This window comes from Chiloscyllium plagiosum, chromosome 6, assembly GCF_004010195.1.
Source record: "Chiloscyllium plagiosum isolate BGI_BamShark_2017 chromosome 6, ASM401019v2, whole genome shotgun sequence".
NCBI lineage: Eukaryota > Metazoa > Chordata > Chondrichthyes > Orectolobiformes > Hemiscylliidae > Chiloscyllium > Chiloscyllium plagiosum.
In genome coordinates this window covers 92,083,282-92,110,447 of record NC_057715.1, presented here as the reverse complement: position 1 = coordinate 92,110,447, position 27,166 = coordinate 92,083,282, and the positions used below count along the sequence as shown (strand labels likewise).

The following is a 27,166-nucleotide window of genomic DNA, read 5'->3' as shown; positions in this document are numbered from 1 at the left end:
GGATGGCAGGAGGAGTTGGAAGTCCTATGAGAACAGCCTGAGCAAATTAGAACATTGAACATTACAGCGCAACACAGGCCCTTCGGCCCTCGATGTTGCACCGATCTGTGGAACCAATCTGAAGCCCATCTATGCTACACGATTCCATTTTCATCCATGTGTTCATCCAATGACCATTTAAATGCCCTTAAAGTTGGCCTGTGTTCTCTAGGATTTTAGAGTATGAGGTGATCTTATTGAAACTTACAAAATATTGAAAGGGATAGACAAGGTATATGCACACAAGATATTTCCCATGGCTGAGGAGTCCAGAACCAGGGGACACAATTTAAAAATAAGGGCGGGTTGCAGGGGTGATTATCACTAAGGTCCGAGATAAAAAAAGAATGTTTTTTGCTCAGAGGATGGTGAAGCTTTGGAATTCTCTATCACAGAAGGCTGTGGCAGCTCAGTCTTTGAATATGTTTAAGGTAAAGAGTGATAGATATATTGTTACTGATGGTGTACAGAGTTATGGGGATGGAACTTGTATAGAATGGGGGGAGGCTGGTTTGATGGGCTTAATGGCCTACTCCTCTTCCTATGTCTCTTAGCCAGCAGTAAGGGTTAACCTCGTAGCGTCATTTGGAGGAGGCTTTTAATTAGTAACTTAAAGACCTCACTTAAGAGTGATGGGCTGCTTGACACTTCCCCCGCCACTTGTAAAATACCAGGAGAGAGAGTTATACCACAGGCATGGCCTTGCTAACATGGCACCTAATTTTACACAATCACTGCTTGTCAGCTCACTGCTGGGGATCTGGGATGTAAAGTTCCACCTTCGATGTGTGTCTTTGCTGCCAACCTAGAACATCAAGTTTAAACAAAATACTTGAGAATATGTAATGTATGGGAGGAATTAAAATTGGCTCTGATGTTTCAAACTACCCTTGTAGGTGACTAGATTTAGATTTCATCTTTGTCTTATCTGTCCAGATATCCAAATAAATATATACCACGCCCATAAGTGAACAGACCCTTTAGTGTTATTTCAATTACCTTTATGCCCTTACTTAATCTTCTTTCTCAGCAGGTGGAACAGAACAACACTGAGCAGGATTTTGTTAGATTTCCACTGCCACACAAATTTAAGACAACAAGCAAATACTAGGGCTTAGCAAAAACCTAGATTGTTTTGGTTATCTGTACTCAATAAGTTTAGCTAAACCCTTGTGTAACTACCAATGGTCATGCTAAATTCTGGCATAAATAATATTCTTACACAATAGTTCCTTCCTTTTTCTTGCCAGACAGTGTGCAGCAGCAGTCATCTGGCATCGCTATCTCCCTTTGAAGGCTGCAGGATTACTTCACTACTTGAACTAACTGAAAACTGCTTTGACCATAACTGAGTACATTTAAATGACTATTTCCTAAAATCAAAGAGTTCACAATCAAACACTTTCAGCAAGTATCAAATCTATTCTGAAGGGTCACAGGATTTAACACACTGCTTTCCCTCCACAGATCGTGTCGGACCTGCTGACTTTCTCTAACAATTTATTTTTGTTCCACATTTACTCCATCCCTCCCCTCCTCACCTGTCCTTTTAAATACTGGCCTCAGATATAGCTTATAGCAGACACTGTTCTTCAGTCCAACAAAACACTATATTGTAGCTAGTAATTCTGAAACTATTACAAGCCCAAGAATTCCTATTTGTAGCCCCACCTGCCAAAGAAATGTTCACAGTGAAGTTAGTGTCAAGTAGGAACTGCAGACAGAACCAGAAGCCAGCAGGTCATCAAGGCACGACAACAATTTTCTGGGATGATCCCTTAGGAAAGCAAACAAACCTCAGCATTGCAAGTACTTCAAGGAACTAAGAGTGCACAACATTATACACATTGCATACAATCAACTACAAATTCAAATAAGGATGATGTTTTCTTACAAAAATAATTTCAAGTAAATTCTTGCCCACATCAAGCTGAAAGCTATCAGTGCCAGAAAATCAACGTTTTCAGTGCTCTGGGACTGCTGATGAGTTAGTTAGTAGCAGCCTTCCTGTTTTGACAAGTGTTGAAGCGACCATCAAGCCTGTGAACCTCTGAGATGTAACAATTGAGATTTATGGTCAGCAACAGTGAGACAAATTGCTAACTCGTTTGTACATATGGAGCTGTGTTTATGTTTGAGTAAAATATGTCAAAGTGGGTGACATTTATTTGTCAACCACAATTAATGAACCTCCCACCAAAGGAGTTAACAGGTCTAGTGAATAAGTCACTCTTTTACACATATGTGGCTGAAAAAAACAGACTTTGTAACTGACAGTTAACTATTCAAAAGGCAATTGTCTTGGCAAGTGCAATGGTTTAAAAGACAAAAGATTTGGGCAAAAAATGTTTCGGTTGGTATGTTAGCTTGTAATGGTTATGAGAAATTCTGGAAAAACAGAATTACAAAAAAAAAGATTGAAACTGAGAATGAAGTGAGAATGCAAGGACAAAGGAAAATGGGAACAGCAAAAGTAAAACACTTAAATATATTTGTTTTTATCATGAGATTTCCAATATCACCTAAATCTAGAATTTAATTTCTCACTGCCCCACAGTTCCAATGTCGCCCAAATATCTTTGCTGTCTTTGTCCTTCTTTTTATCTTTAAAAATCTTTCTGAAACTTACTTTTACAACAAAAGTTTCGGTCACATCAATTTATCATCTACCATCATAGCTCAGCATTCAATTTCAAAGCTAACATCCTATCCCATGGCTGCAAAGGTGAACTTAAATTAAATTCAAACTTAAATTCAAAACTATCATTATTTCTCAGCTAAGCCAATAAATGAAAGTTTACAACTTTTTTTTTAATTAGGAGAGGGATAAACTGTCCCAATTCACATGCCCGACTGATATTGATCATAGAACATCCTCTCGTTAATGAATCACTTATCTTTCATTTCTTTAGTCTTTCGCTGAATGTCTGCCATCCCTAAATGCCCTTCAATTGAGTGACTTTCTATGCCTTCTTAGAGGACTCTTACGAATTAACCACAGTGGTGTTGTCCTGGAGTCACATGGCAGATTTCTTTCCCTCATGATGAAAGCATGATGAACAACAATGGGTGATAGTTTGGGCATTTGTATTATTAGAGCAGTGGCATTACCATTATGTCAGCGTTTTCCCAACTGTGCATTTTCCCATTTCCCAGGACAGAATGGCACAGGTTATAAAAGCAGGGAAGTGATGCTACACCTCTACAAATCATTGGTCAGACCATATTTGGATTATTGTGTTCCGTTCTGAGCACCTTATTAAAGGAAGGATGTCAAAGCCCCGGAGAGAGTGCAAAGGAGAATGATAGCAGGAATGAGGGATTTTAGATGTAAGGAAAGTTTAGAGAAATTGGGCTTATTCTCCTTGGAACAGAGAAGATTAAGAGGTGACCTTATTGAGGAATTCACAATATGAAACCTTTTGACAGGGTAAAGAGGGATATTCTGTTTTTACTAGTTAGTATGTCAGTAACTAGAGGTAACATTTCAGGACTGTCAGCAAAACAGCTAAAAATGAGATGAGGAAAAACTTCTTTACTCAGAGTAGTTAGGATTTGGAATGCTCTGTCTGGAAGAGTGGTGGGAGACAGATTTCACATGAGAAACTGTGAAATCAAAAGAGAATTGGATAGGTATTTGAAAGTGATGAATTTAGAGTGCTACAGCAGTCGGGCTGGAGAATGGAACTAGCTGGGTAGCTCTTAGGAGCTGGTACAGACACAATGGGTTTAATTATCTTTATCTGTATTGTAAAATTCCATGATTCAAACCTCTGCCCTTTTGAGGTATGAAATCCTGCTAGATCTTTCAGCACTCAGGCAGATGATTGTAAAATAATGCCACAATTTACAGAAGTGTGCCACATTATACAGCCAATCAGAACTTGGCAGGACCAGAGCTTGGCACCATCAAGTTGCAACAGATTTGTAAATTTAATAAAAATAATACCTAATATATATAAAAGACTGGATAAAAATAGGGAGGGGAGAAACTTAATTTGTATAATGCTACTTCATGCAGTATTGTGGGAAATGGAAAAATATGCCTAAAAGACAGGTCAGAGGACTGACAGGAGCAGAAGGTACTATGAGAAGAATTTACAAATAAAACTGAGAATCTTATGCCCAATGTTTTGGGCATCAGAGAATCAGTGTAGTCAGGGAAAGCCTTCAACACTTTTCGAATTTGCTTCAATTATTTCATTCTTAATTTTCAGCTTAATCTTCCAAAAAGTGTAAAATAATCTCAATGGATACAGGAGTTTGCATACTTTTATTCATTTATCGGAAGCTTTTCTCCTCACTATTTCAGCATTGACACAAAACAGGTTATTATCTCCATAAAAATAACAGAAACAGCAATTTCAGATGAAGGTGAATGCCATGCATCAATGAGATAACTGCGATAGTTGCAAATTTAATAAGTAGCTAAATGATGAATTTCTAATGCTGACTTCAATTTGTTTTCCTTCAAGATTGTGAAAAGTCTTTTCTGAAGGCTTCATTAAAAGCACAAAAGCATCAGCTGAATTTCTGAAACTACCGGAAATCATTATAAGCAAAGCAAAATTCCTAATACAACAAAGTTAATTTTAGTGATCTTCAATGATATGAAATGATCATTTCTTGAGTGATAAAGATTAGGAGTTTAAAAAGACAATTTCCTTTTATATACTGCCTTTCAAATATCCCAAAAATACTTTACAGCCAATAAAGAACTAATGAAGTATTGCAAAGTAAAGTCATCGAACAATACTGTGGTTACTGACCTCTCACCAGGAAGTTATTTGGAACAAATTAGCCTGATCTGCTGATCTTCAGAAATCACCTAGCTGCAACACAACAGTTCTAAAAACATCCCATTTGAAAAACAGAAATGGAAAACATCAGAGATTTTCTTCAGCCATTTTTGGAATTTTCTTCTACTTAATTACAGATATTCAAGGAAAGCTGACAAAATAATTTCGTCATTATTCCCTATTCTGAATTATTCATCTCCCTCGCACATTCTGAAGTGTGTGCAAAATATTGCATATTGATCTATTACAATAAGGTCTTTGATTTAATAAAAACTGTGCTAAAACCTATAGCTTTTAACAAAACACATAAATGGATTTTATGAACATTTGGAAATTATTCTTATATTTCAAATTATTTCAAAATAACAAAATGCTGGAGCTTTTAAATAAAGCACAACATTAAAGAACAGTTGCTTCTCTAAAGATGCAGTTACAATTTGATTCAGGATAATACAGTATTGTCTGCTAAGCCATTGTTAAAAGGTGTTAAAATGAATTGACAAAATGATTATGATAAACAATATCATACTTCATGATATCTGAAAGTCTAATCAAACTGAAAATATCCATAATTCCTCTGGTTTTCCATTGGCATCCAAAGGATTAGATTAGATTAGATTACTTACAGTGTGGAAACAGGCCCTTCGGCCCAACAAGTCCACACCGCCCCGCCGAAGCGCAAGGATAAATAAGTGAAACTTCTTTTTCTCACTGATGATACCATCAGAAAATTTGAATAAACTGAATTAGGGATACATTAAATCACAATCTAATTTATCAGTTATTTCCAGGCAGTGGTTCTAAGACAGAAATTGAAAAGAAACATAAAATAATAGTCACCTTCCCTCCCGTTCCTGCAGTATTCTACAGTGATTGTAAAAAAAGCAGCCAGGTCGACCTAATGGAATGAGAGTTCCCTGACTGAGGCAGTTAGTCTGGTCAAATCAGGGAGCCCTGGCTGACAGATAGGAACAGGTGTATCAGACATGTGGCCCACTTTGACACCTATCTTTGAGGGATCTGGACCAGTGTAAAGGACTCTCCATGTGTAAATAAAGGGTGACTTGATGATGGGATACCAGCTCCTGTGGAGTTATTTCACATTTGGCTCTAGATTACCCTCTTTGGGAAGTATTGTGAAACATCAGCATAGAGTATGCTCATGAATCACAACCTAAAATCCTGAAAACTGCAGCATAACGTCTGATAAAATATTTACTATTTCCAGTTAAGAATTTTACAAGCTTGAGTCACTTGAAATAATTAAGTCGTAACTATATACTTTAACAAAACTGAGAGTAGAATCAATAATGATTTCAAACAGGTATCTGCTTTGAGACTAAAAAATTTCACTTCAAATTTTTGCCTGTCTATGTTGTGTTTACTGAAGCAAGGTGAACAAATCAAAAGACAAAAGTGCCATAGCTTTAATACAGCATATTTACAATTACTTTTCAGTAATTCACAATTTAAAACTTATGGATTTCACTGCTGCATTTTAACTATATACCAGATGATGTCTTTTGATCAAAACACTGAAATGGCTCACATAATTGATGAATTAATTGTTTTGACTATTGTGATTACTATTGGATTTTTAGGTAGGAATACCAAATATCTACTTCATTACTTAAAGATTGACTTAGAGGAAGCACAATGCAATCACTGAGAAAAAAAAATGGTTCTACATGAAAGAAAATTAACTGAGATCAGTAATTTGTGTTATGAAGTCTCTGTCCTAATTCCTGATAGTTTCTTTTGTAAAATTAGTTCAATTAGTAAAATTTCACACTAATTCAGATGTCAAAGAACTGGGGAGAGAAACTAAGTTTGCTCTTCTTTCTGGCACAAAAGAGATGGTGCAATGCCATCATGTACATGGAGCTAGAGAACAATGAACAATAAGTAGACTTGAACAATATTCGACTTCTCTTCTGACAAGCCAATTTGGAGGTAGATCCTGGGTTGACATGAAGCAAAGATTCCTGAAGAAGGGCATGTGCCCGAAACGTCGAATCTTCTGTTCCCTAGATGCTGCCTGACCTGCTGTGCTGTTCCAGCAATAAAGTTTCAGCTTTGATCTCCAGTGTCTGCAGACCTCACTTTCTCCATGAAGCAAAGTTAGACAGACGTTGGCCAGATGTCCTTCATAGAATGACAGCAACCATCTAAACTCCTATTTCTGCCTTGATCTTCGCTTGCAAAGTTGGCATTGGCTGATATTTGATAACCAATTTGCCAAGGAGATTGGCCATGGGAATTTCCAACCCTAAATTCAACTCCCAACAGTAGAGATTTAACACTCCAAAAAAATTACACAACTGTAATTACTTTCTTCCCTATAATGGTGATTTTCTTGGATTAAAATGACAAAATCTTTGAACGCTGCTGATCAAATAAGGCTTTGAGATAAAATTTAAAATGAACACAACATAGGATTTGCCAACATGTGCACGCATGCATTATTAGCAGAATAATTTCTTTTGTGGATCATCAACAATTGAGATGTCAATAAAGTATTAGCATTCTATCAAACCTCAAGGCATATTTTCACTAGAACATATCTCCTTCAACAAAGGACTTCTAACTTGATATGTGGGAACAACGCAGTATAATATACAACATTAGTGAACATCTTCCAAAACCACCACCTGAAGAATTTAAATTATGAAAGTCTTAATTGGAGAGACCACCTTTCTTACTCTGATGTTGTCTTCCTACTATATCTCCAGGAATCAGTTTTGTATGCAGCACATACAAATTTTAACGCTATTCATGTTTTTTATCCACATAAAATACAAATATTTGGAATCAAATAATAAAGAAAACACTACTTAAAAATGCATCAGCTAAGTCTTTGGATAAATGCTTTGACATTTTGGCCTGAAAATATTGGAAATATAAGCATTCAACATTGGGAGAAATGACTTTGACTTTCACTAGAAAACACTTAGGAGAGTTAAAGTAGGAAGGAACATCTGGTTGCTGAAAAATACTACAGAAAGGACAATACCATTAAACAGCTGATCTTATACAGAACAAACTGAGCACCACTTACCACTGTCTTCGACAGAAAAGTGGAATACGTCACTTGTCGCATTGTCCCCTTCTTTCAATACATAGCAGATCTTCATGTCATCAATTTCCCCTGGAACACCAATGATGGTTTAGATTGTGAGGAAAGTACATTAGGACCCTTGTCTCACATTACATTCTTTATGAAGTTTCCTTCAGTGAACAATTAAGTCTCATTTTAGAGTAGTCAGCATTGAATAGTGGGACATCTAAAAAATTAGCATGTTGAAAGGCACAATGATAGTGCAACTAATGAATCCAAGTGTAATTTTGAATATTTGTGCATTGTGTCATAGCAGAGGGTCCTGAGCGGAAACCAGGAACCTATCAAAAGTAAGAAAGAATGCAAAGAAAAGGAATTTAAATTGGGCTAAATGTATGGGTACCTTAGCAACTGCTTGAAAGCACAGCAGGAAATATTTGAAGTTAAAATAAAACAGAAATAAGTCTTTTGAACTCAACATCATGCATTACACATATTTTCCTCCAGCAACAAATTAGAAGAGGACTTATTGTTTACTAATGGCAGCGAGAGTTGGGAGCCTATTATCTAGTACAATGGTTAATTATTGCAAAATAGAATGAAATGTTATTAAATGCTGAGCTCAATGAAATTTTTGACCTGTCAAGCAGTAGCTATTGAGGCCATTTTAAATCACATCTGCAATTTAATATTCTAAGCACACACTACATTCATGTAATTTTGCGGAATCCAAACTCAGAGAGATCTGGGAAGCTTACTAGGTTTAATGCTCTATATATTCAAACAGTGAGCAGCAGCATTCTAACAAAGCGTAAAGAACATTTACCAACAAATAAAATGTTGGAATCACGCAGTGGGTCACGGCTTCTGTTCAGAAAACAGAGATACTAATATTATGGTTGCAGATCTTTGTTAAGTGCAGCTTAGAGAGCTGTTACCTTCTGGTCTTTTCACTTCATCGATGTCTCTGTTTAAAGTACTGTATTAGGGGATTCAAGCAGCATGTACTGCAATGACTTATGCCAAGTTAGAATGCCACACATTTCCACAAATATGGAAAAGCCAAGATTTGGGATTATGCTCAGTTGTTTTATGTGTGCTGTGCATGAGTGAAGATTGAAAGGAAGTTGGACAGCAATCATTAAATTTTCCTGCATTGGTGGTTCATTGGTGATAAACTGTAGATTCCCAATGCTCATTTTAAAGGAACATTTGTACTTCTGAAACACTGATATGACCGAGGACAAGAAAGAATCCATTTCCATGGCAAGCCTTAGCATAACGGTGTGACTGAACTACAAGCTGAATCTTAGGTTTTTTTGACTATGTGCAAGTTGCCTTGAGTTTTCTGAAGGGCTTTTCACTGCAAGGCCCTGTCATTCTCTTGCTGAATCTTACCAAGCTCGCCACATTAACAATCACCAATGTCTATGCATCTCTCACATCTGATTCCTAGCTCATCTTACAATGTGCTATTCTGGGCCAACTCACAACTGCCCAGATATCCGCCAAAACGCCAGCATCTCCTGTGCCCATGCCATGTTTATAAGTCCAGACAAGCACTGACTGCCGGAGCTGCCGTGGTTGGTTCCTTTGATTTGATTCGTTTTACTGTTGTCACATGTACCTAAGTATAGTGAAAGGTTTTGTTTTGCAAGTGGTCCAGGCAGATCATAGCAAACAAGCACATACAGATCATACGGTGCTTAGACAGAACGTGACATACAAGGTTCCAAATGCACAGGAGGTATATAAAAGCAAGGTCAACACTAGATTTGAAATTAGAGAGGTTCGTTCAGCAGTGTAATAATAGCAGGGAAGAAGCTGTTCTTGAACTTGCTGGCGCATGTGTTCAAACTTCTGTACGTTCTGACGGAATAGTTTGGAAGAGAGTATTACGAGGGTGGGAGGGGTTTTTAATGATGTTGGCAGCCTTTCCACAGCAACAAGAAATGCAGATGGAGTCCATGAATGGGAGGTCGGTTCCATGATAGTCTGGGCTGTGCACACAACTTTCGGTAGTTTCTGATGGCCCTGGGCTAAGCAGTTCCCGTACCAAGCTGTTATAGACCCAGATAGAATGTTTTTTATTATGCATCTGTAAACATTGGTAAGGGTCCTTATGGACATGCTGAATTTCCTAAGTTTCCTGAAGAAGGAGAGGCATTGTTGTAGCTTCTTGACCGTCACATCTACGAAGGAGATCCAGGATAGATTGTTGGTTATCGTCACTCCTCAGAACTTGGTACTCTCAACCCTCTCCACCTCAACTTTGCTGATAGGGGTGTGCCTTCCTCCTTTCTCTCTGGAGCCAATGATCCTTTCTTTTGTTTTACTGATGTTGAGAGATTATCATTGCACCATGACACCAAGCATTCTATCTCCTCTGTCTGTTGTGAATCATCATCATTTGCTATCCAGCCTACAAAGGTGGTGTGGTCAGCAAACTTGTAGATGGAGTTTGTACAAAATTTGACGACACAGTCGTGAATGTACAGGGAGTACTGTAGGGGGCAGAGTATGTATCCTTGCAGGGTGCCAGTGTTGAGGACTATCATGGAGGAGGTGCTGTGGTCTATCTTCATTGATTGCTGTCTGTGGGTCAGAAAGCTGGGATGCCAGTTGCAGAGGGAGGAGCCACAACCTAGGTCTCGGAATTTTGAGATTAGTCTGGTAAGGATTATGATGTTGAAGGTGAAGTTGTAGTCAATTAGTTGGACCCTGACATAGGTGTCCTTGTTATTCAGATGTTCCAGAGATGAGAGTAGGGCTAGGGAAATGGCATCCGTGACAGATCTGTTTTGCTAGTAGGGAAATTGCAGGGAATCAAGGCAGGCTGGGAAGTTAGAAGGGTGATGAGGGCCATGACTAGCCTCTCAAAGCACTCATGACTATGGAAGTCAGAGCCACTGGGCAGCAGTTGTTGAAATATGTTGCACACGTTTTCTTTGGTACTAGAATGATGGTGGTCTTCTTGGACAGGTGGGGTCTTCAGATTCCCTCTGACTTGGCAAATGGGGAAATTGTCAATCAGTTTTACTGGCAGGGACGTGGAGGTCCTCTCCCCCCAGGACCAGCAGTGGAATCCACAACAGCAGGCCATGACAGCATGGTCCAAGGTTGTCACCTGCATTAGTGCAGATGCAGACGTCTTGTGGATGCCAACACCATAGGAAGAAGGTGAATATCCTTTTCCACTCTGTCAGTGTAGACATATTCACCTTCTCTTATCACAATCCCTTGATCTCTACTACAGTCGCTATCTGGTACCAAGGCTCATGCTCTACCACTTTCATTAATGCTTGCAACATCTTCCCTCACTAGCAAACCTCGTATTGCCCTCTGTGCTGCTTATTCACTCACTCGGGAATCCTCTCCAGCTGCAAGAACAATAATAGCTGTGTTATCTACTTTCGTGTCCCTTACTACCTGCCCTACTTTCATTTCAAAAGAAAACAGCCCCTAGTATGGCAGAATGAGTCATAACAGATGATGGGCAGCCCAACATTCAGTTCCTCACCCTATATGGAAAGGATCCTGACTCCAACCATCCCGTGCAGCTGAGTGACAGTGTCCAGGCACCTGGACTGCTATTGAAGGCTGTTCTTGACGTACTGTGCCCAGATTCCCATGCAAAGGTTATCCCCCTCGACTTGACTGAGGCCTGCTGACAACAACATCGTACTCCCTTTGTGCTTGTGCGACATAGTAAGGCAAAACATAAATAATATGAGCCTGGAAGCTCACAAAGACAGGCAATACTGTGAATTTCTAGGTCTGCTCAGAGTAAGTATGTGCTACAACAGTGAGCAAGGGATCTAGAGTTAGTGCCTGTCCAGTCTGTCAGGTGGGTGCATGTCCCTGAATTTTATGTCCTTACAGCAGCATTACAATCAATTTTCAAAGAACCACATGGTGCAGCATTAAGTGCAGAGGCATCCTATAACTGGATCGGGGATAGACTTTAAAGATCTCATAGAGGCTGGCACTTGACCGATGCAATGTCCGTGGGGGTGGGGTATGTATGGACTCAGCCCATACAGCTGACAATAAGTGGTGTTTCCCATCCAGAACTTAGGTGGCTGAGGTGGTGAGAAGGGGCAACATTTCTTTCCAGGGCCAGCTTGCCCAATTATTTGTCATTCCCACAATCCCTTCCACACCACCTCCAGACAGGGACAATGGAGGGGCAAATTACACTTTTTTGACTATTTTAAATTGATGATCTTTCATTTCTGTCTCCTCCAATTCGAGAAAAACGTCTTTCCCAGTATAAGTTATCGGTATAGTTCCTTAGTGTATGTTGAATCAAGTCTTTAATTTAGAAACTTTGATTAAATTTGCTCCAGATTAACTAGTTCCAGTATCTCCTTATAACTAATGTCATTACCTCTGCATCATCTTGTTCAATCTGTGCTGTTCACACACTATGGTTTTTGAGTTATTGTTAATAGACCACTCAATATAGACACTATTGTTTAAACTCAGAAGAAGCCTTGTACAACTAGAGAATAACATTGTTAGATATCTGATTCCTCTCATGACACAAGATAGATTACCTCAATCTTAATTACTTGCTGTACCTGCATACCTTTTTGTGACTAGAATATCTAGCTCCCTCTGCACCTCAAAATGCCTCAGTGAATCTCAGATTACATAATACTGTTTTTTTTAGCAGCCTGAGATGAACTATTGTGTGAAACGTGAGTAATTTATGTGGATGCATGCTGGTAGAAATTAACTTGAGAGTGTCTATGGTTGGGTCACGGAAGGTCTCTTTAGCCAAGACAGGGATGAAATGTTATCACTCAATCAGCAGTGCTAGATTTGGATGTAGGTCTTAAAAGTAGACAGATAATATTTTATTTACTGGTTGCCCCAATATAAAATTGTAAATGGCAGTTGTTGCATGTGGTGTTAAATATAGATTACATTTGATGCTGTTTTTGCTGAACCCACAATGTGCAACATATTTGAGAAGTCAGTATACAAGATCATCTCTATTAAGAACCCAGTTAACACTGCTCTTTCAGTATGGCCATAAAACTCCGCTAGAAAACAGAATCTGTCAACATTACCAAAAAATGTTTCACCATTGCTAAACAGTAATATATGTTTCCAGACATAAAAATCTAGTGCTGCTTTTGACTTGTCTGCTAATAAAGTTTGGTACTAGATTTACAGTGTATTTGTAATGATGGTTTTCCTTCAATATAATTCTCACATGCATATCACACACAAAATTGATTCTCAACATTGAGTATTTAGTTGTGAACCAAATGCTAATTCAAAATACAGATATCTTGTAATTTATTCTCAATCAGACATTTTTTCTCTGCTAAATCCAATAAATTGAAACAGAAAGCAGCATATCTCTCACTTCATGATCAAATGAAATGCACCTGAAAGTAATAAGAGACATGATATCCATATAACAAAGGAATCTCACCTTGAGTAAATCCAGTTACACTCTCATTTCCTTTGCCCATGTGGATAAGATATCCATGTTCAGGACCTTCCAGAATCTTGAACCTCAAAGAACTATGTACACTATCACGGTCTTCAGCTTTTAATGCTTTGCTGGTAATCATAAACCCAAGGTGTCCTGTGGTAAGGCCACGAAGAGTGGGGGCACCTTTATTCACAATAATCTGAGGCACTCCATTATCAATGGGCATTGTTCGTATTCTCATCATCTGTGATTTTCGTGTTTCAAAGACAGTGTCAGGGAAGACATAGAAGTCCGTATGCGTGCCATCAGTCACTGTGAAAGAAAAGCTATCTTCAGAAAATTCTGTCCCATCATGCTTGTAACTGATGAGGTTTTCATTCAAGTCCTGCTTAGTAAAAGACGTAATGGATGTTGTGCGGTTAAATAGCAGCTGTCCGTGAACTGGAACTTGTGTCACAGTAAACCGCAGCAAGTGATCAGGTGTGTCTCTGTCTTCAACAGTCAGTTCAAATGGAGTAATTAGTTTTACCTCTCCTTCATTCACCATCAAGTCATGGAAAGTAAGGACAGGTTTTTTGTTGTCAACGTCACTGATAGAGATTCTGAAAGTACGAAACACAGGGTTGTATCCATCTGTGACTTCAAATTCAAAACTGTCCATTTTCACTTCATCGTCAGATGTGTGAATATAGTAGATTTTGTTACCAGCTAATTGAAGCTGTGAGAATGTTGTGATAGGTATCCCAGGCTGATCTGTGCATTCTAGGTGACCGCGAACAGGTGCTCGCGTAATACTGAAAAGAAGATTTTCATCAGGGCTATTCAGATCTGTGGTACTAAGTAAATCCGTTGTAAGAGTTACTTTTCCACCTTCTTTTAGTGAGACACCTTTACTGACCACATCAGGAAAGATCATATCAATACCACCAATAGAAACATAAAAATAACGATCAATGAGTGGATTAATGCCATCGGTGACATCAAACTTGATGAGATCGCGGATACCTTCCTGGCCAGTATGTGTATACTGAATCAAATTCTTGTCAATATCATCCTGGGTAAAGTTTGTTCCTACTGTAATGTTTTTAAACTTCCCTGAAGGCAGACGTTGTTGCAAGAGACCTTGATTAGGTCCATAACGTATAACGTACACAAGAGTTTTGTCCTCTGAGTCCAGGTCTGTAGCTTTAAGAACGTTATTATTTACAACTTTTGTTTCTCCAATCTCAATTTCTAGCCCATCATTTATGGTCATTCTTGGAGTCTCATCATCAAGTGGAATAACCATAATGATTACTGTCTTTTCAACACTGTACTTCCCATCTGTAAGGCGAATGTCAAAGCTGTCTTCCTTAGTTTCGGAATCATCATGCTCATAAACAATGCTGGAACCTTCTCTGATCTGATCTAAAGTAAAACTGTTGACAAGGACAGTGCCTGTAGTAAGCTGATTTACTATCTGACCATGCTTTGGTGCTTTAATGATGGAGAAAGTTAAGTCATTGGCAGGGACATCAGCATCTGCAGCATTGAGAATAGGAGTGTCAATGACGAGGCTCATACCTTCCATTACAACAAATTCTCTCATGAAAATGTCTGGTTTTTCATCATTTGTGGGTATTATAACAATTGGAAAAAAGTGCCTCTCTGAGAAGTTAATTCCATCAGAGCAGCGAAATGTAAACCTATCTTCCACTGGTTCAACAGTTTTGTGAATGCTCTGAACATAATTAATGTGTCCAAGACGTATCTCTTTAAAAGTGAAAGCAGTGATAGCTGTTCCTGCACGAGATGTCTCAGACCCAGGAGCCGGTGAAATGTTCTCGACATAGCCAGAAGTCGGTTGGACGATTATAGTGCAGAGAATATCATCATTGGGGGTATCAAAATCTTCAGCTTTCAAATGTTGCTGCGATATTGTGTTTTTATCACCTTCAACCACAGTAAACTGCTTTCCCACAATAACGTTTGGAGCTTGACTGTCAACAGGAAGGACAGTCACCTGTACACGGACACCTTGCACTTTGTTTCCTCCAATGTTCCACTCATCAGACATGTCAGTGAGTGTCAGATTAAAAGAATCTTCTTTCTTTTGCAGTCCTATCTCACCATCTGTATGAGCATAAATCACAACCCCATTAATGATGTCTTGTTGTGTAAAACTTTCAGAGGGGATTCCATTAACTAAGATCTCTCCCTGTTGCGGTTGATCCTCAACAATGAAGGTCAACCGAAGATCATCTGTGTCTTCATCGGTTCCTTGGATGACATTGGTTGTTATTTCAGTGGCTCCATTCTCCAACACATCTAAGTATGATCCAATGGTTCCAACTGGAAGTGTAATAGTTGGCACTTCATCATCAACAGGACGCACTGTTACCTTAACAGTGATAGTAACTGTATGAACTCCATCACTGACATCTATTTTCAATAAATCACTAGTAGACTCGTCACCGTTGTGCACATATGCAATTTTCCCATTGCTTATATCATTCAAATTAAATGCTTCTCCCTCAGTTATAGTAACACCTGCGTACTGCAACTGCCCATGTTTCGGAAGCTGAGAGAGCGTAAATGTAATCTGGGGTCCATCAGTGTCTGGGTCCGTGGCATCCAGCTCGGCACTTGTAATTATGTAGGTGTCTCTCTCGAACATTGTAAAGCCAGTGTTGGTTATTTGAGGCGGTTTGTTGTCAACCGGCTGCAGGAAGATGGTGCAGGTCCCATCCACACTGTTGCCAGCCGTGTCTTCCACTGTAAACTCAAACTGAACCACATGAGGAGTGATTCCAAGCTCCACATCGGGCGGTCGGTAGGCAATTTTGTGGTGGTTGACCTGAGCTTGGGTGAACTCACCCACCAGGGTGTTGGGGCTTTCGGTCAAGACGATGTTGCCCATTTGCACGGGGTTGTTCTCGTCGGTGTCGGTGGGGGGCTTTGTAACAGTGTACCTCAGATCCCTGTCATCCGAATCCAAGTCGGTGTAGCGAAGAACCTTCCTGCGAAAGTGGGTCAGGCGGTACTCCTCCACCACCATCTGCAAACTGGTGCCCGGGTACAGCTCGGGGGCGACGTCGTCCACCGGTTGGATTTTGATCACGAAGGTGTGCTCGCCAGACTGGTTGGGCGGGTCGTTGTCGTCGCGCACACGGAAGACCAGCTGCTCCATCACCGCCTGGGTGCTGTGAGGGCCCACATGGCGGTAGAAGAGCCTGCCGTCCAGGATGTCCTGCTGGGACCACTCGCTCACCACCTTCTCATAGGCGCCCGCCGTCTCGGAGTACTGCCAGGAGGAAGGGTCGGCAGGGGGCTCCAGCTGCCGGAGGACCAGCTCCCCGACGGTGGCCGCGGGCGGCTCGAGCGCGAAGCGGATGGTCGAGTCCTCGGAGTCGACGTCGGTGGCGCTGAGCGCGAAGGGCGAGATGGGCGCGGCCTGGTGCTCGCGCACGCTCAGGCCGGTGTTGGCGTTGACGACGGGCGGCTCGTCGTCGGTGGGCACCACGGTGATGGGGAAGAGGAACTCGACGTCGTGCTCGCCGTCGGTCATGCGGAAGACGATGTTGTCGCTGTACGTGTCGCTGCCGTCGTGCTGGTAGAGCACGGTGCCCGCGTCCAAGTCGGCGGCGGTGAAGAACTTGCGGCGGGAGCCCAGCACGGTGAGCTGGCCGTGCCTCAGGCCGTCGAGCACGGTGAGCCTGACCTCGTGCAGGTTGTCCTCGTCGCTGAGCTGCAGGTTGCGGGAGCTGGACAGGGCCCGGGACTGACCCTCGTACAGCAGCTGCCCGGTGTTGCGGCTGACCACCGGCGCCAGCGTGTTCATCGGCTTGACCACCACCACGAAGGCGAACGGCTCGGACACCGCGCCCTCGGTGTCCACCACCTCGAACTCGATCTGGAAGATCCTCTCGTGGTCGGAGTCGGCGGCCGGCGGCTGGTAAGCGATCTTGAGCTCCTGCAGGTCGCGCTGGTAGAAGGAGGTGATGGGCAGGTGCCGGTCGTCGGTGCTCACCACCGAGCCGAGCGGCGGCGGCGCCGTGATGTTGAAGACCAGCTCTCCCGGCTCGCTCTCGGCGTCCTCTGCCGCCAGCATGTCCGGGGTGATGGCGGTCAGCACGAACTGGTCCACCTCCATCATCATCATGGCCACGAAGCTGGGCTTGGGCGCCGTGTTGTCCGCCCCGCCTCGGATCCTCACCACGATCTGGAAGTACTCCTGCTTCAGGAGCTGGCCCTCGGCGTCCTGCAGCTCCACCACCGCCGGGATGTAGTCCCGGTTCGGCGAGCCGCTGGCCGCGACGTGGCGGTACCGCACGCCCGAGTCCAGGAACTCCTGGCAGTCCAGCAACTGGCCCCCTCCTCCTCCTCCTCCTTCTCCACCTCGCCTCTCGTCCAGCAGCCGCCCGTAGCGAGGGAGGCCGCCGGCGCCACTCAAGGTAGCCAGGCGGCAGCGCTGCCAGCTCGGCTGGTAGCTCAGCTCCAGCACCTTGCGGTCGATGGCGTTGCTGGTGCCCAGGAGGCGCTCGACGGTCAGCGGCAGGTTGCGGGTGACGATCTCCAGCTGCGTGAAGACCACCTCGACCTCCAGCATGAACGGGATGATCACCGTGTCCGTCTGGCTGTCGTACCTCAGCTGCAGCTTCACCCGGTCCCGGGACGGGCTCCGGGAGCCGAAGTGCGAGTACTTCACCTCGTCCCGGCCGAAGTCGCACGGGAACTTCTTGGGGCTCAGCTGGCCCGGCCGCTGGGACAGCGGGTCGTTGCCCAGGACCGTGACCGTGCACTTGTCCCCCGGCTGCACCTGGATGACCAGGTCGTGGATGGGGTCCAGGTCGACCGAGCGGCCGAAGGGCACACGGATGCCGTTGTTGGCCAGAAGGATGGAGTCCTCGGACAGTCCCGACATGAACCCGTAGTAGAGTTCCGCACTTTCCAAACTCTCATAGCCCGCTGTGCTACCTGTCACTGTCAAAGCCAACAACAGCAGCAGCCTGGCCACACACAGACACAAACTGCGGCACTCACTCTTCCCTCTCCGCTGCAAACTTCCCATGGTCTTTACTTTCTTCTCACCAAGATTTATTTCCTCTTCCTTCCCTTTCACTCAGCAAATGATCTGCACAGATTAGTCCCTCTGGCTCTCATGTGTTTCAAAAAAAAAGTGACAATTCTCTTATGCTTCCTCTGTGCTGTTGTTGAGGACCAAGTTTGCAACCACTCTTGTGTCTCTTTCTCCCTTTGGATCGCAGCAACAGATTGCACCCTGCACCAACCCAGACTCCAGGCTATAAACTCCCGTCGCTGGGACTAACCTGTCTGCGGAAGTACCGCCCCGCTGCCGGCACCGATTGGAGATCAATGAGATCTCAGCCCCTGTCCTTGTCGCCCAACTTTCCGGACGGTGGGTGGTCAGGTAAACTGTCAATTAGGTGACGTCTTCCAGAAGGACCCCCTCGGTATCCTCTCCCCCCCCTACACCCACCCAAACACACACAGAACCCTCCTATCTCAGAATATAGACCCCGAGCTGCCCGTAAATGGCAGCAGAGCTAATGATCAGGGAAAGCGAGACAAAGCAAATATATGGAGAAGGAGCATAGAACAAATGACACCGCGGAGGGAGGAGGGTCCAGCAGAACGAGGAAAGTTGAGGAAGCAAACCCATCTGGGAAACTAGGTACATTGTTGGATTGAATACGTAGAAGGGAAGGAAATGAGATTAAATAAAGATCGAAGTTACAAATTAGTTGTAATGGCAAGGACGGTGTGAAAAGGGATAACGATGAATTTTTTTTTAAATCGAAAGATTCAAATCATTGGTTTAAACGTGTCTTAAACTTTGTACCAAAGTTTGTCCTGTCCTATTCATTGTCTGGCCCGTGAACGCTGTTTACGCTAACACAGTGGGAGCTACTGGTTGAAATCGTTCGGTTTGTTTCTTTATAATTGGTTGTGTTTGTTCTTTTAAACTGTTGTACCGTAATGGTTTGTCGTTTCATTTGACATAGACATGGAAATGTTACTGTCTTCAAAGTCACCTGCGGAACTAAAACTGACCCAAATGAGTTTTTTAGGGCATGTATCTGAAATGTCACTTGTATGAATACGTTAAAGGGAGGAATTGTTTCCACAACTTTATAGAATGTTTTACTTCAGAATTGTCCACCACATTTATTTGTAGCGGTTTTACAACAATGTTTGTAGTTACTGTACCACGTGTCATTTCCGAAACAGTTGTCGATAACCCAGCATTTCTAATCAACGGATTCAGGTTTGTCACTACAGCGTTGAAGCTACAACAAGCCATTGATTTCCGTTCTCGAGGCTAAGATCTAGTCGCGAGTGTCCGTCAGAAATTAAAAGCAGTAGCAACGCTCGTGTTGGAGTGGGAAACCTAGAGGGAGCTCTGGGCTGCACGACCACATGCGTTCACAGCTGCTTACCTTGGGCTTAAGAGAACGGGAGGTACCGCCTTAAAGTTAATTCCATGCATTCAGCCAAGATAAGGGTAAACATCTACACAAAGAGGGGCTTGTGCGCATAAATTTATAATTGTAAGTTTTTAATTGCTTTTGGGGTCTGCTTTGCTTGATGCCTATTTCAAAAGTAGTCTACAGTCGAATTCTCATGGTATATTCTTCTTGTTCTAGCCCAGTTATTCACCTCTTTTTAAAAGTAATCTTATAGTTGACAGTCCTTGTAATTACAATTCCAAAGGATCAATGGATTCCCTCCTCCAAAGAAAGCATTAGGATTAACTCTGAAGCATAACTTGCTGGGAAAACTCAGCAAATCTGGCAACATCTGAGGAGAGAAAAAGTTAACTTTAGGGTCTGCAGAAGTGATCCACAAGTAGCTTATCATTTAAACAGTGCGCCACTAACTTCCTACTTGCATCCATTTCAATTTGTCATACCCAGCTGACCTTATTCTCCTCCTTCAAGTGTTTATTTTCATATACTTCCATTCTGTGAATTATCTGGGTCTGTTTAGTTCTACATTATTAAAAGTTCAAATTCACGAAGGCTCCTGAAGCAGTACCTTCCACATTCATGACCACTGCCATCTCTAAGGACAGGACAGCTGATACATGGAAACCACCACTTTTTTACAAGTTCTCCTCCAAGCCATTCACCATCCTAATTTGGAAATTATCACTGGTCCTTCAATGTTGCTGGGTCAAAATCCTGGAACTACCTTTGTGGGTGTACCAACAACAAATAGAAAACTGTGGTTCAAGAAGACAACTCACTATCAGCTTCTCAAGGGCAATTAGGAATGGGCAGTAAATGCCAGCAAACTCAGGGCACCAATAAATAAAAAGAAAGTAGTTGTCGTGACTGACCAGTAATCTGTAGTGCTGTGTGGCTGAGGTGGTTACTGCCTGCTGAAAAGATAAGACCTGACACCCTCCTGAAATGGCAACTTGCATTTGTACAACACATTTAACATAGCACAGTGTCTCAAGTGGCTTCAGAGGAGTGGTATCAAAGAAAGTTTGAATTGAACTACATGAGGAGACATTAGAGCAGGTGACCAAATGCTTGGACAAAGAGATAAGTTTCAAGGAATGTCTTAAAGGAGGAAAAAGTGGTAGGAGGTTTATGGAGGTAGTTTGCAAATATCAAAACTAGTGTTTAATAAAGATTTGTTTACCTAAAAATGCAGTGATACTGGATACAAGAATTTCAGGGAATGTCATTTGATTACTAATTTCTTAATTATTTTAGCAATTCATTCAACATACTCTTTGCAAAACCACAAAATGAATTCCATGGATTCATCATGAGTTCAGCTACCACAAAGGTTCTAAGTTTTTCTCGTGTGGCATTTAATTATTTCTTAATTGATTCTACTGTTATTAACCTCAATTAGTCTATCTGGATTAATTTATCTTGAAACCTTGTTGATCAATTTATGTGAAAAGAAAAGCATTGATATCACTCTTAAAAATTACAAAAATCGCTAATTACTTTCATTAATTTGAATTTACGTGCAGATGATCTGTGCCTATTCAGTTTGAATTTGAAGTAATATTTTGAGTTAACTTTTTCTATACCCTTGACATAAAAATCTCCACTTGAGACTGAAAACACAAGTTAACAGGTGTTAACCAAAGGGATTAATTAGCCTCCTGCTTCTGCTGATCACTACAACCTGTAACTTGAATACCATTTTCATTTCTTGGATACAGTACTCATTTCTCTATAGTTTACTCAGAACACAATAACATTTGATAACCACTTCCTTGGACTTTATCCATTTTGACTATACAGTTGGACATCATTTTGATTTTTGCTGTTAACTTTTAATTTGGTTTTAAGCTTAGCATTGAACTCATTATATTCGCTCAGTCATTTCCAGCAACATCTGTATTTTTTTTTAATGCAGCGCATAAAGTATTTTTTTATATATACTGTAAATCCATAGGGTGGATTCTATTTTTGCCTTTCTGTATGATGTGCTTTACTTCTTTGCCTTAATTTTCATAAATTATTAATTGATGATTTACTTATGTTGTTCCATCTGTCAGCCTTGGTTCAGTCATTACACTTTTTGCCTTAGAAGGTCATATATTCAGACTTCAGTTGAGACTTAAATATGGCTGATATTTCAGTACAGTACTGAGGAAATGCTGCTTTTTCAGAGGTGCTGCATTTTTCAATTAGGCAACAAAGAGAAATTTTTTCTGCTGTCCTGAAGTGACCACTGTATACCAACATTGAAAGAAATTCAGGATAGTCCTCCTAGTATCTTGGCCCACATTTAGATCTTACCTGATATTGCAATAACAGGTTATTGACTTATTTAATGAATGTTGCTATATACTGAATGGCAGTGGCATTTCCCAAAAGTGCAGAAGTGACTACACTTAAAGAGTACATGCACACACAAAAATAGGAATAGCCTCTTGAGCCTGCTCCACCATTCAATCCGATCATAGTTGATCTGGTGTTTACAATTCACATTGCCATTTATGCCCAATTACCTTTGATTTTCTTGCTTAACTAAAATTGACTACCTCAGCTTTAAAAAAATATAATGACTGCTTGTTCCTAAAAAACCCATACTTCCAAAGTTGTACAGTCCTCTGAGAGAGAGAAAAATCTCCTTATCTTCACCTCAAAGTCTCTAAATTTTAGTTCTCTAGTTCTGGACTCACCCGTAAAAGGTAAAATCCTTTCTATGACCTCCTCATTTAGGATCTTATACACATCAATCAAGTTACCCCTCACCCTTGTACAACTCAAGTCTGTCCAACCAATTCTCAGAAGACAACCCAATCATTCTGGCTATCAATCTATTAAATCTCATTGGAATTATCTCCAGTGCCTCGTATCCTCAATGCCAGATATCAATCCAGTAAACCTCCTCTAAACAAATATCTGCTTAAATACAGAGACCAAGACTACACATGGGATATTTGGGATGTGGTCTCAACCAGTGCTTTGTATAACTGAAGCATTATATCCTTCCTTTATGTTCAATTATTCTTGTAATAAAAGATAGCATCCATTAGCCTTCTTGATTGCATGCAGTACCAGCATGCTATGGTTCATGCACTAGAACACCTAGATCCCTCTGTATGTTGAAAATACACATTTATCCTCAATTTAAAACTGCAATTTTTCATTCTTCCTGCTAAAGTAAAAAATTTAAATTTTTTTTCCACATTATATTCCATCTGCCAGATGTTTGCCCACTTAGTCAATCTATCTATATCATATGCAAATTCCTTTCCTTTTAGGGAAGAAAATCTGCAGTCTTTACTTGGTCTGGCCTACATGTGGCTACCTACCCATAGCGATGATGGAGACTCTTAGCTTCCCTCTGAAAACTTAGTGATGGGCAATAAACAATGGCCTTGCGAGCAACTCCTATATTCCATGAACAAAAGAAAACTCTGAGTTCTTCATCCTAATCAATGTACTTGTCATCATCTGCCATTTCAAATGAACATACAAATTAGGTGCAATACCCGAAATACAGTCCTTGCACGATATTTTGTAAATGACATTAGGGGAACTTTAAACCAGCGTCTACAGGAAAACAACACATATGGACCAAATATTGAACTATAGAAGCAATGTCGCCAAGATCCGCAAACAAAACTGCATCAGAACATTATTCCAACAAGCCACCACACACTGCAGCATAGAGGAACTACACAGAGCAGAGGAAAATCATCTGTACAGTGTATTCAAAAAGAACGGGTACCCAATGAACACAGTCTGCAGATTTCTCAGCAACAAATCCAAACAAGCAGACAAAACACGTCCAGAAAGCTTAGCCGCACTCCCCTACATCAAAGACATCTCGGAAATGACTGCCAGACTACTCAGACCCCTTGGTATTGTTGTAGCCCACAAACCCACCAACATACTAAAACAGCAGCTAATGAATTTGAAAGACCATATACAGACAACAAGCAAAACTAATGTAATTTACAAAATACTGTGCAAGGACTGTAATGAATACTACATTTGTACATGATACATGAACATCAACAAGCCACAAAATGACATGACCATCTCTCAGTAGTATCCTTACATGCAGATGAGGAAGGAAAGCACTTCAACTTGGACAATGCATACATCCTAGAACAGGCCAAACGGAGACATGCACGAGAATTCCTAGAAGCATGGCATTCCAGCCGGAATTCTGTCAATAAACACATTGACTTGGACTCGATTCACCAGCCCCTGAGAAAAAGAACAGGAAATGACATCACCAACCCAAAGAAACCCAAACGTAAATAGAAAGCAGGAATCATCAGTAGTGCTCCGTCCGGGTGCTCACTGAAGATATTACCTAGTATGGTGATGAAATGTCTGAAAATGAACCTTCCAGCTCAGCAAGCAAATCTACATCCATTTCCAAACATGTAAAAGCCCTGATTACACTTTGAATTGCATTTAAGTACGCCAAATTTCCTAAGAGTTGGTTTCAATCAGCTTGTGACATGATACCAGTTATACTTTAAAAATGATCATTGTCCAGGAAACTAGACAGGAGGGAATAAATATCTTGTAAGTCAATCTTTCAAAATTCAAGAAGCACCGCCAATCCTTCAACTAAAATGATTAGATGATAACGACAAAAACCAGTGTGGTACATTCCAATTCAATAGAGACAGTCCTGTGATAGGATTGGATTATAAAGTAACAACTTGAACATTAAAATAAATTATGTTGTACAAAATTCAAATGAGTTGACAAAACAATGCTGATAATTATTTCTTCATTCTATCTCAGATATTAGAATCCATTACAAGTTGTAAATTTGCGGATCATCTGCAGAATAGCAATTTTAAAAATAAAACAATAAAATTGTAAAATAAACATACTCAGAACTGAAGCACTTTTTGTTTGACTAATTTCCTTGAGTGACCACTGTGCGGGCGATGAAAAGCTCTATTACAAGTTGTAGCTCGACCTGCATATCACTTTTGTTAGGTTTTTCACATCAAAGACTGTACATTAACCTAAAAGCTGTGGAGATTCAGATAAAGTAAATGAACTAAGAAGCAATCAGGCTGGCATTTAACACCCTAATTCATGGCATGTTTGGTGGCAGGGAGAGCATTTAATCAGGCAAGAGAGTGTTGGGTTGGTAGCTCACCACCAGCCCCATTAATTGCGTAGATAGCCTGCCTGCCTCACTGACAATTGAGGCCTTTAGCTGGGCAATTAACAGCCTGCTAGGGCATTTGCCACGCAACAAGCTGATCTGTGAACCCCCTCCCCACCTAAATAACCCAGCCTCTCTCTGACATAAGTGGGAATGAGGATCGGGGAGTTGTGTGACAGCGGTGGAAAGGAAAGGGTTGGAGGAATAAGGATAGGACAGATCAATGCATGGCTGAGGTGCAGGGCACTGGGATTTAGATTTCTGGGTCATTGGGATCTCTTCTGGGGCAGAAGTAACTTGTGCAAGAAACATGAGTTGCACATGAACTGGACGGGGACCAATATGCTGGTGGGGTAATTTGCTAGAGCTACTTGGGAACGTTTAAACTAGTGGGTTCTGAAGTGGTAGTGAAACGAGAGAAGGCTGAAGCTGTTACAGAAGTTAAAGAATGCAAGTTAACTAAGCAAGGCAGGAAAGAACACAGCAGAAGAAAAAGGGAAGGCTGATGAATTAAAATGCATTTATTTCGATACAAGAGATCTGGCAGGTAAGACAGATGAATTCGAGGCATGTATGGGAAGAAATTGGTTCAGGGAGTGGCAAGTTCTGGAGCACAGGTCTTCAGTATTGTTGTTGGAATGATGTCAGGGCCTACAGTCTATTATCCAGCACTTCCAACCTTTTCTTGATATAAAGTTGTGGAGTGAATTCGTTGAAGATGGGTCTCTGTGATGCTGGAGACCACTGGAGGAATACAAGATGGATGGATCATCAACTTGGTAATTCTGGTGAAGATTGCTGTAAATGTTTCAACCTTATCTTTTGCACTGATGCTTGGTTCTTCACTCATTGAGGATAGGGGTATTTGTGGAACCTCCTCCACCAGTAAGTTGTTTAATTATTCGCCACCAGGAAGCTTATATAAGGTATAGACAGGATAGATCGAGTGAATCCTTAGAAGAGTATAAAGGCAGTAGGAGTATAAGAGTATAAAGGCAGTAGGAGTATACTTAAGAGGGAAATCAGGAGGGCAAAAAGAGGACATGAGTTAGTTTTGGCAAATAGAATTAAGGAGAATCCAAAGAGTTTTTACAAATACGTTAAGGACATAAGGGTAACTAGGGAGAGAATAGGGCTCCTCAAAGATAAGCAAAGCAGCCTTTGTGTGGACCGCAGGAAATTGGGGAGATACTAAATGAGTAGTTTGCATCAGTATTTACTGTGGAAAAGGCTATGGAAGATATAGACTGCAGGGAAATAGATGGTGACACCTTAGAAAATGTCCACATTACAGAGGAGGAAGTGCTGGATGTCTTGAAATGCATCAAAGTGGATAAATTCCCAGGACCTGATCAGGTGTATCTGAGAACTCTGTGGGAAGCTAGAGAAGTGATTGCTAGGCCTTTTGCTGAGATATTTGTATCATCGATAGTCACAGGTGAGGTGCCAGAAGACTGGAGGTTGGCTAACGTGGTGCCACTTTTTAAGGAGGGTGGTGAAGACAAGCCTGGGAATTATAGACCAATGAGCCTGACCTCAATGGTGGGCAAGTTGTTGGAGGGATTCCTGAGGGACAGGATGTGCATGTATTTGGAAAGGCAAGGAAGATTAGGGATAGTCAACATGGCTTTGTGCGTTGGAAGTCATGTCTCACAAATTTGATTGAGTTTTTCTTAAGAAGTAACAAAGGATTGATCAGGGCAGAGTGTAGATATGATCTATATAGACTTCAGTAAGGTGTTCGACAAGGTGCCCCATGGGAGACTGGTTAGCAAGGTTGGATCTCATTGAATACAGGGAGAACTAGCCATTTGGATACAGAACTGGCTCAAAGGTAGAAGACAGAGGGTGGTGGTGGAGGGTTGTTTTTCAGACTGGAGACCTGTGACCAGTGGAGTGCCACAAGGATCGGTGCTGGGTCCTCTACTTTGTGTCAATTACATAAATGATTTGGATGTAAGCATAAGAGGTACAGTTAGTAATTTTGGAGATGACAGCAAAATTGGAGGTGTAGTGGACAATGAAGAAGGTTACCTCAGATTACAACAGGATCCTGACCAGATGGGCCAGTGGGCTGAGAAATGGCAGATGGAGTTTAATTTAGATAAATGCGAGGTGCTGCATTTGGGGAAAGCAAATCTTAGCAGGACTTATACACTTAATGGTAAGGTCCTAGGGAGTGTTGCTGAA

The 27,166-nt window shown here is 41.4% G+C and overlaps 1 protein-coding gene and 1 long non-coding RNA gene across 2 annotated transcripts in view; one reads left to right on the top strand and one right to left on the bottom strand.

Annotated features, from left to right (window-relative positions):
• Nucleotides 1-18,651, bottom strand: part of LOC122550816 (FRAS1-related extracellular matrix protein 2-like) — a 238,936-nt gene extending 220,285 nt beyond the window's left edge. Inside the window, exons 1-2 of the mRNA XM_043692118.1 lie at nucleotides 13,346-18,651; nucleotides 7,897-7,986 (exon numbers count right to left, since the gene is read on the bottom strand). Coding sequence (XP_043548053.1) covers nucleotides 7,897-7,986; nucleotides 13,346-18,398 — 5,143 coding nt within the window. The 5' untranslated portion in view covers nucleotides 18,399-18,651. The remainder of the gene's footprint in view (nucleotides 1-7,896; nucleotides 7,987-13,345) is intronic.
• LOC122550817 overlaps nucleotides 18,552-27,166 on the top strand; it is a 32,490-nt gene continuing 23,875 nt past the window's right edge. The window contains exon 1 of the long non-coding RNA XR_006311950.1: nucleotides 18,552-19,022. This is a non-coding gene — a long non-coding RNA (uncharacterized LOC122550817). The remainder of the gene's footprint in view (nucleotides 19,023-27,166) is intronic.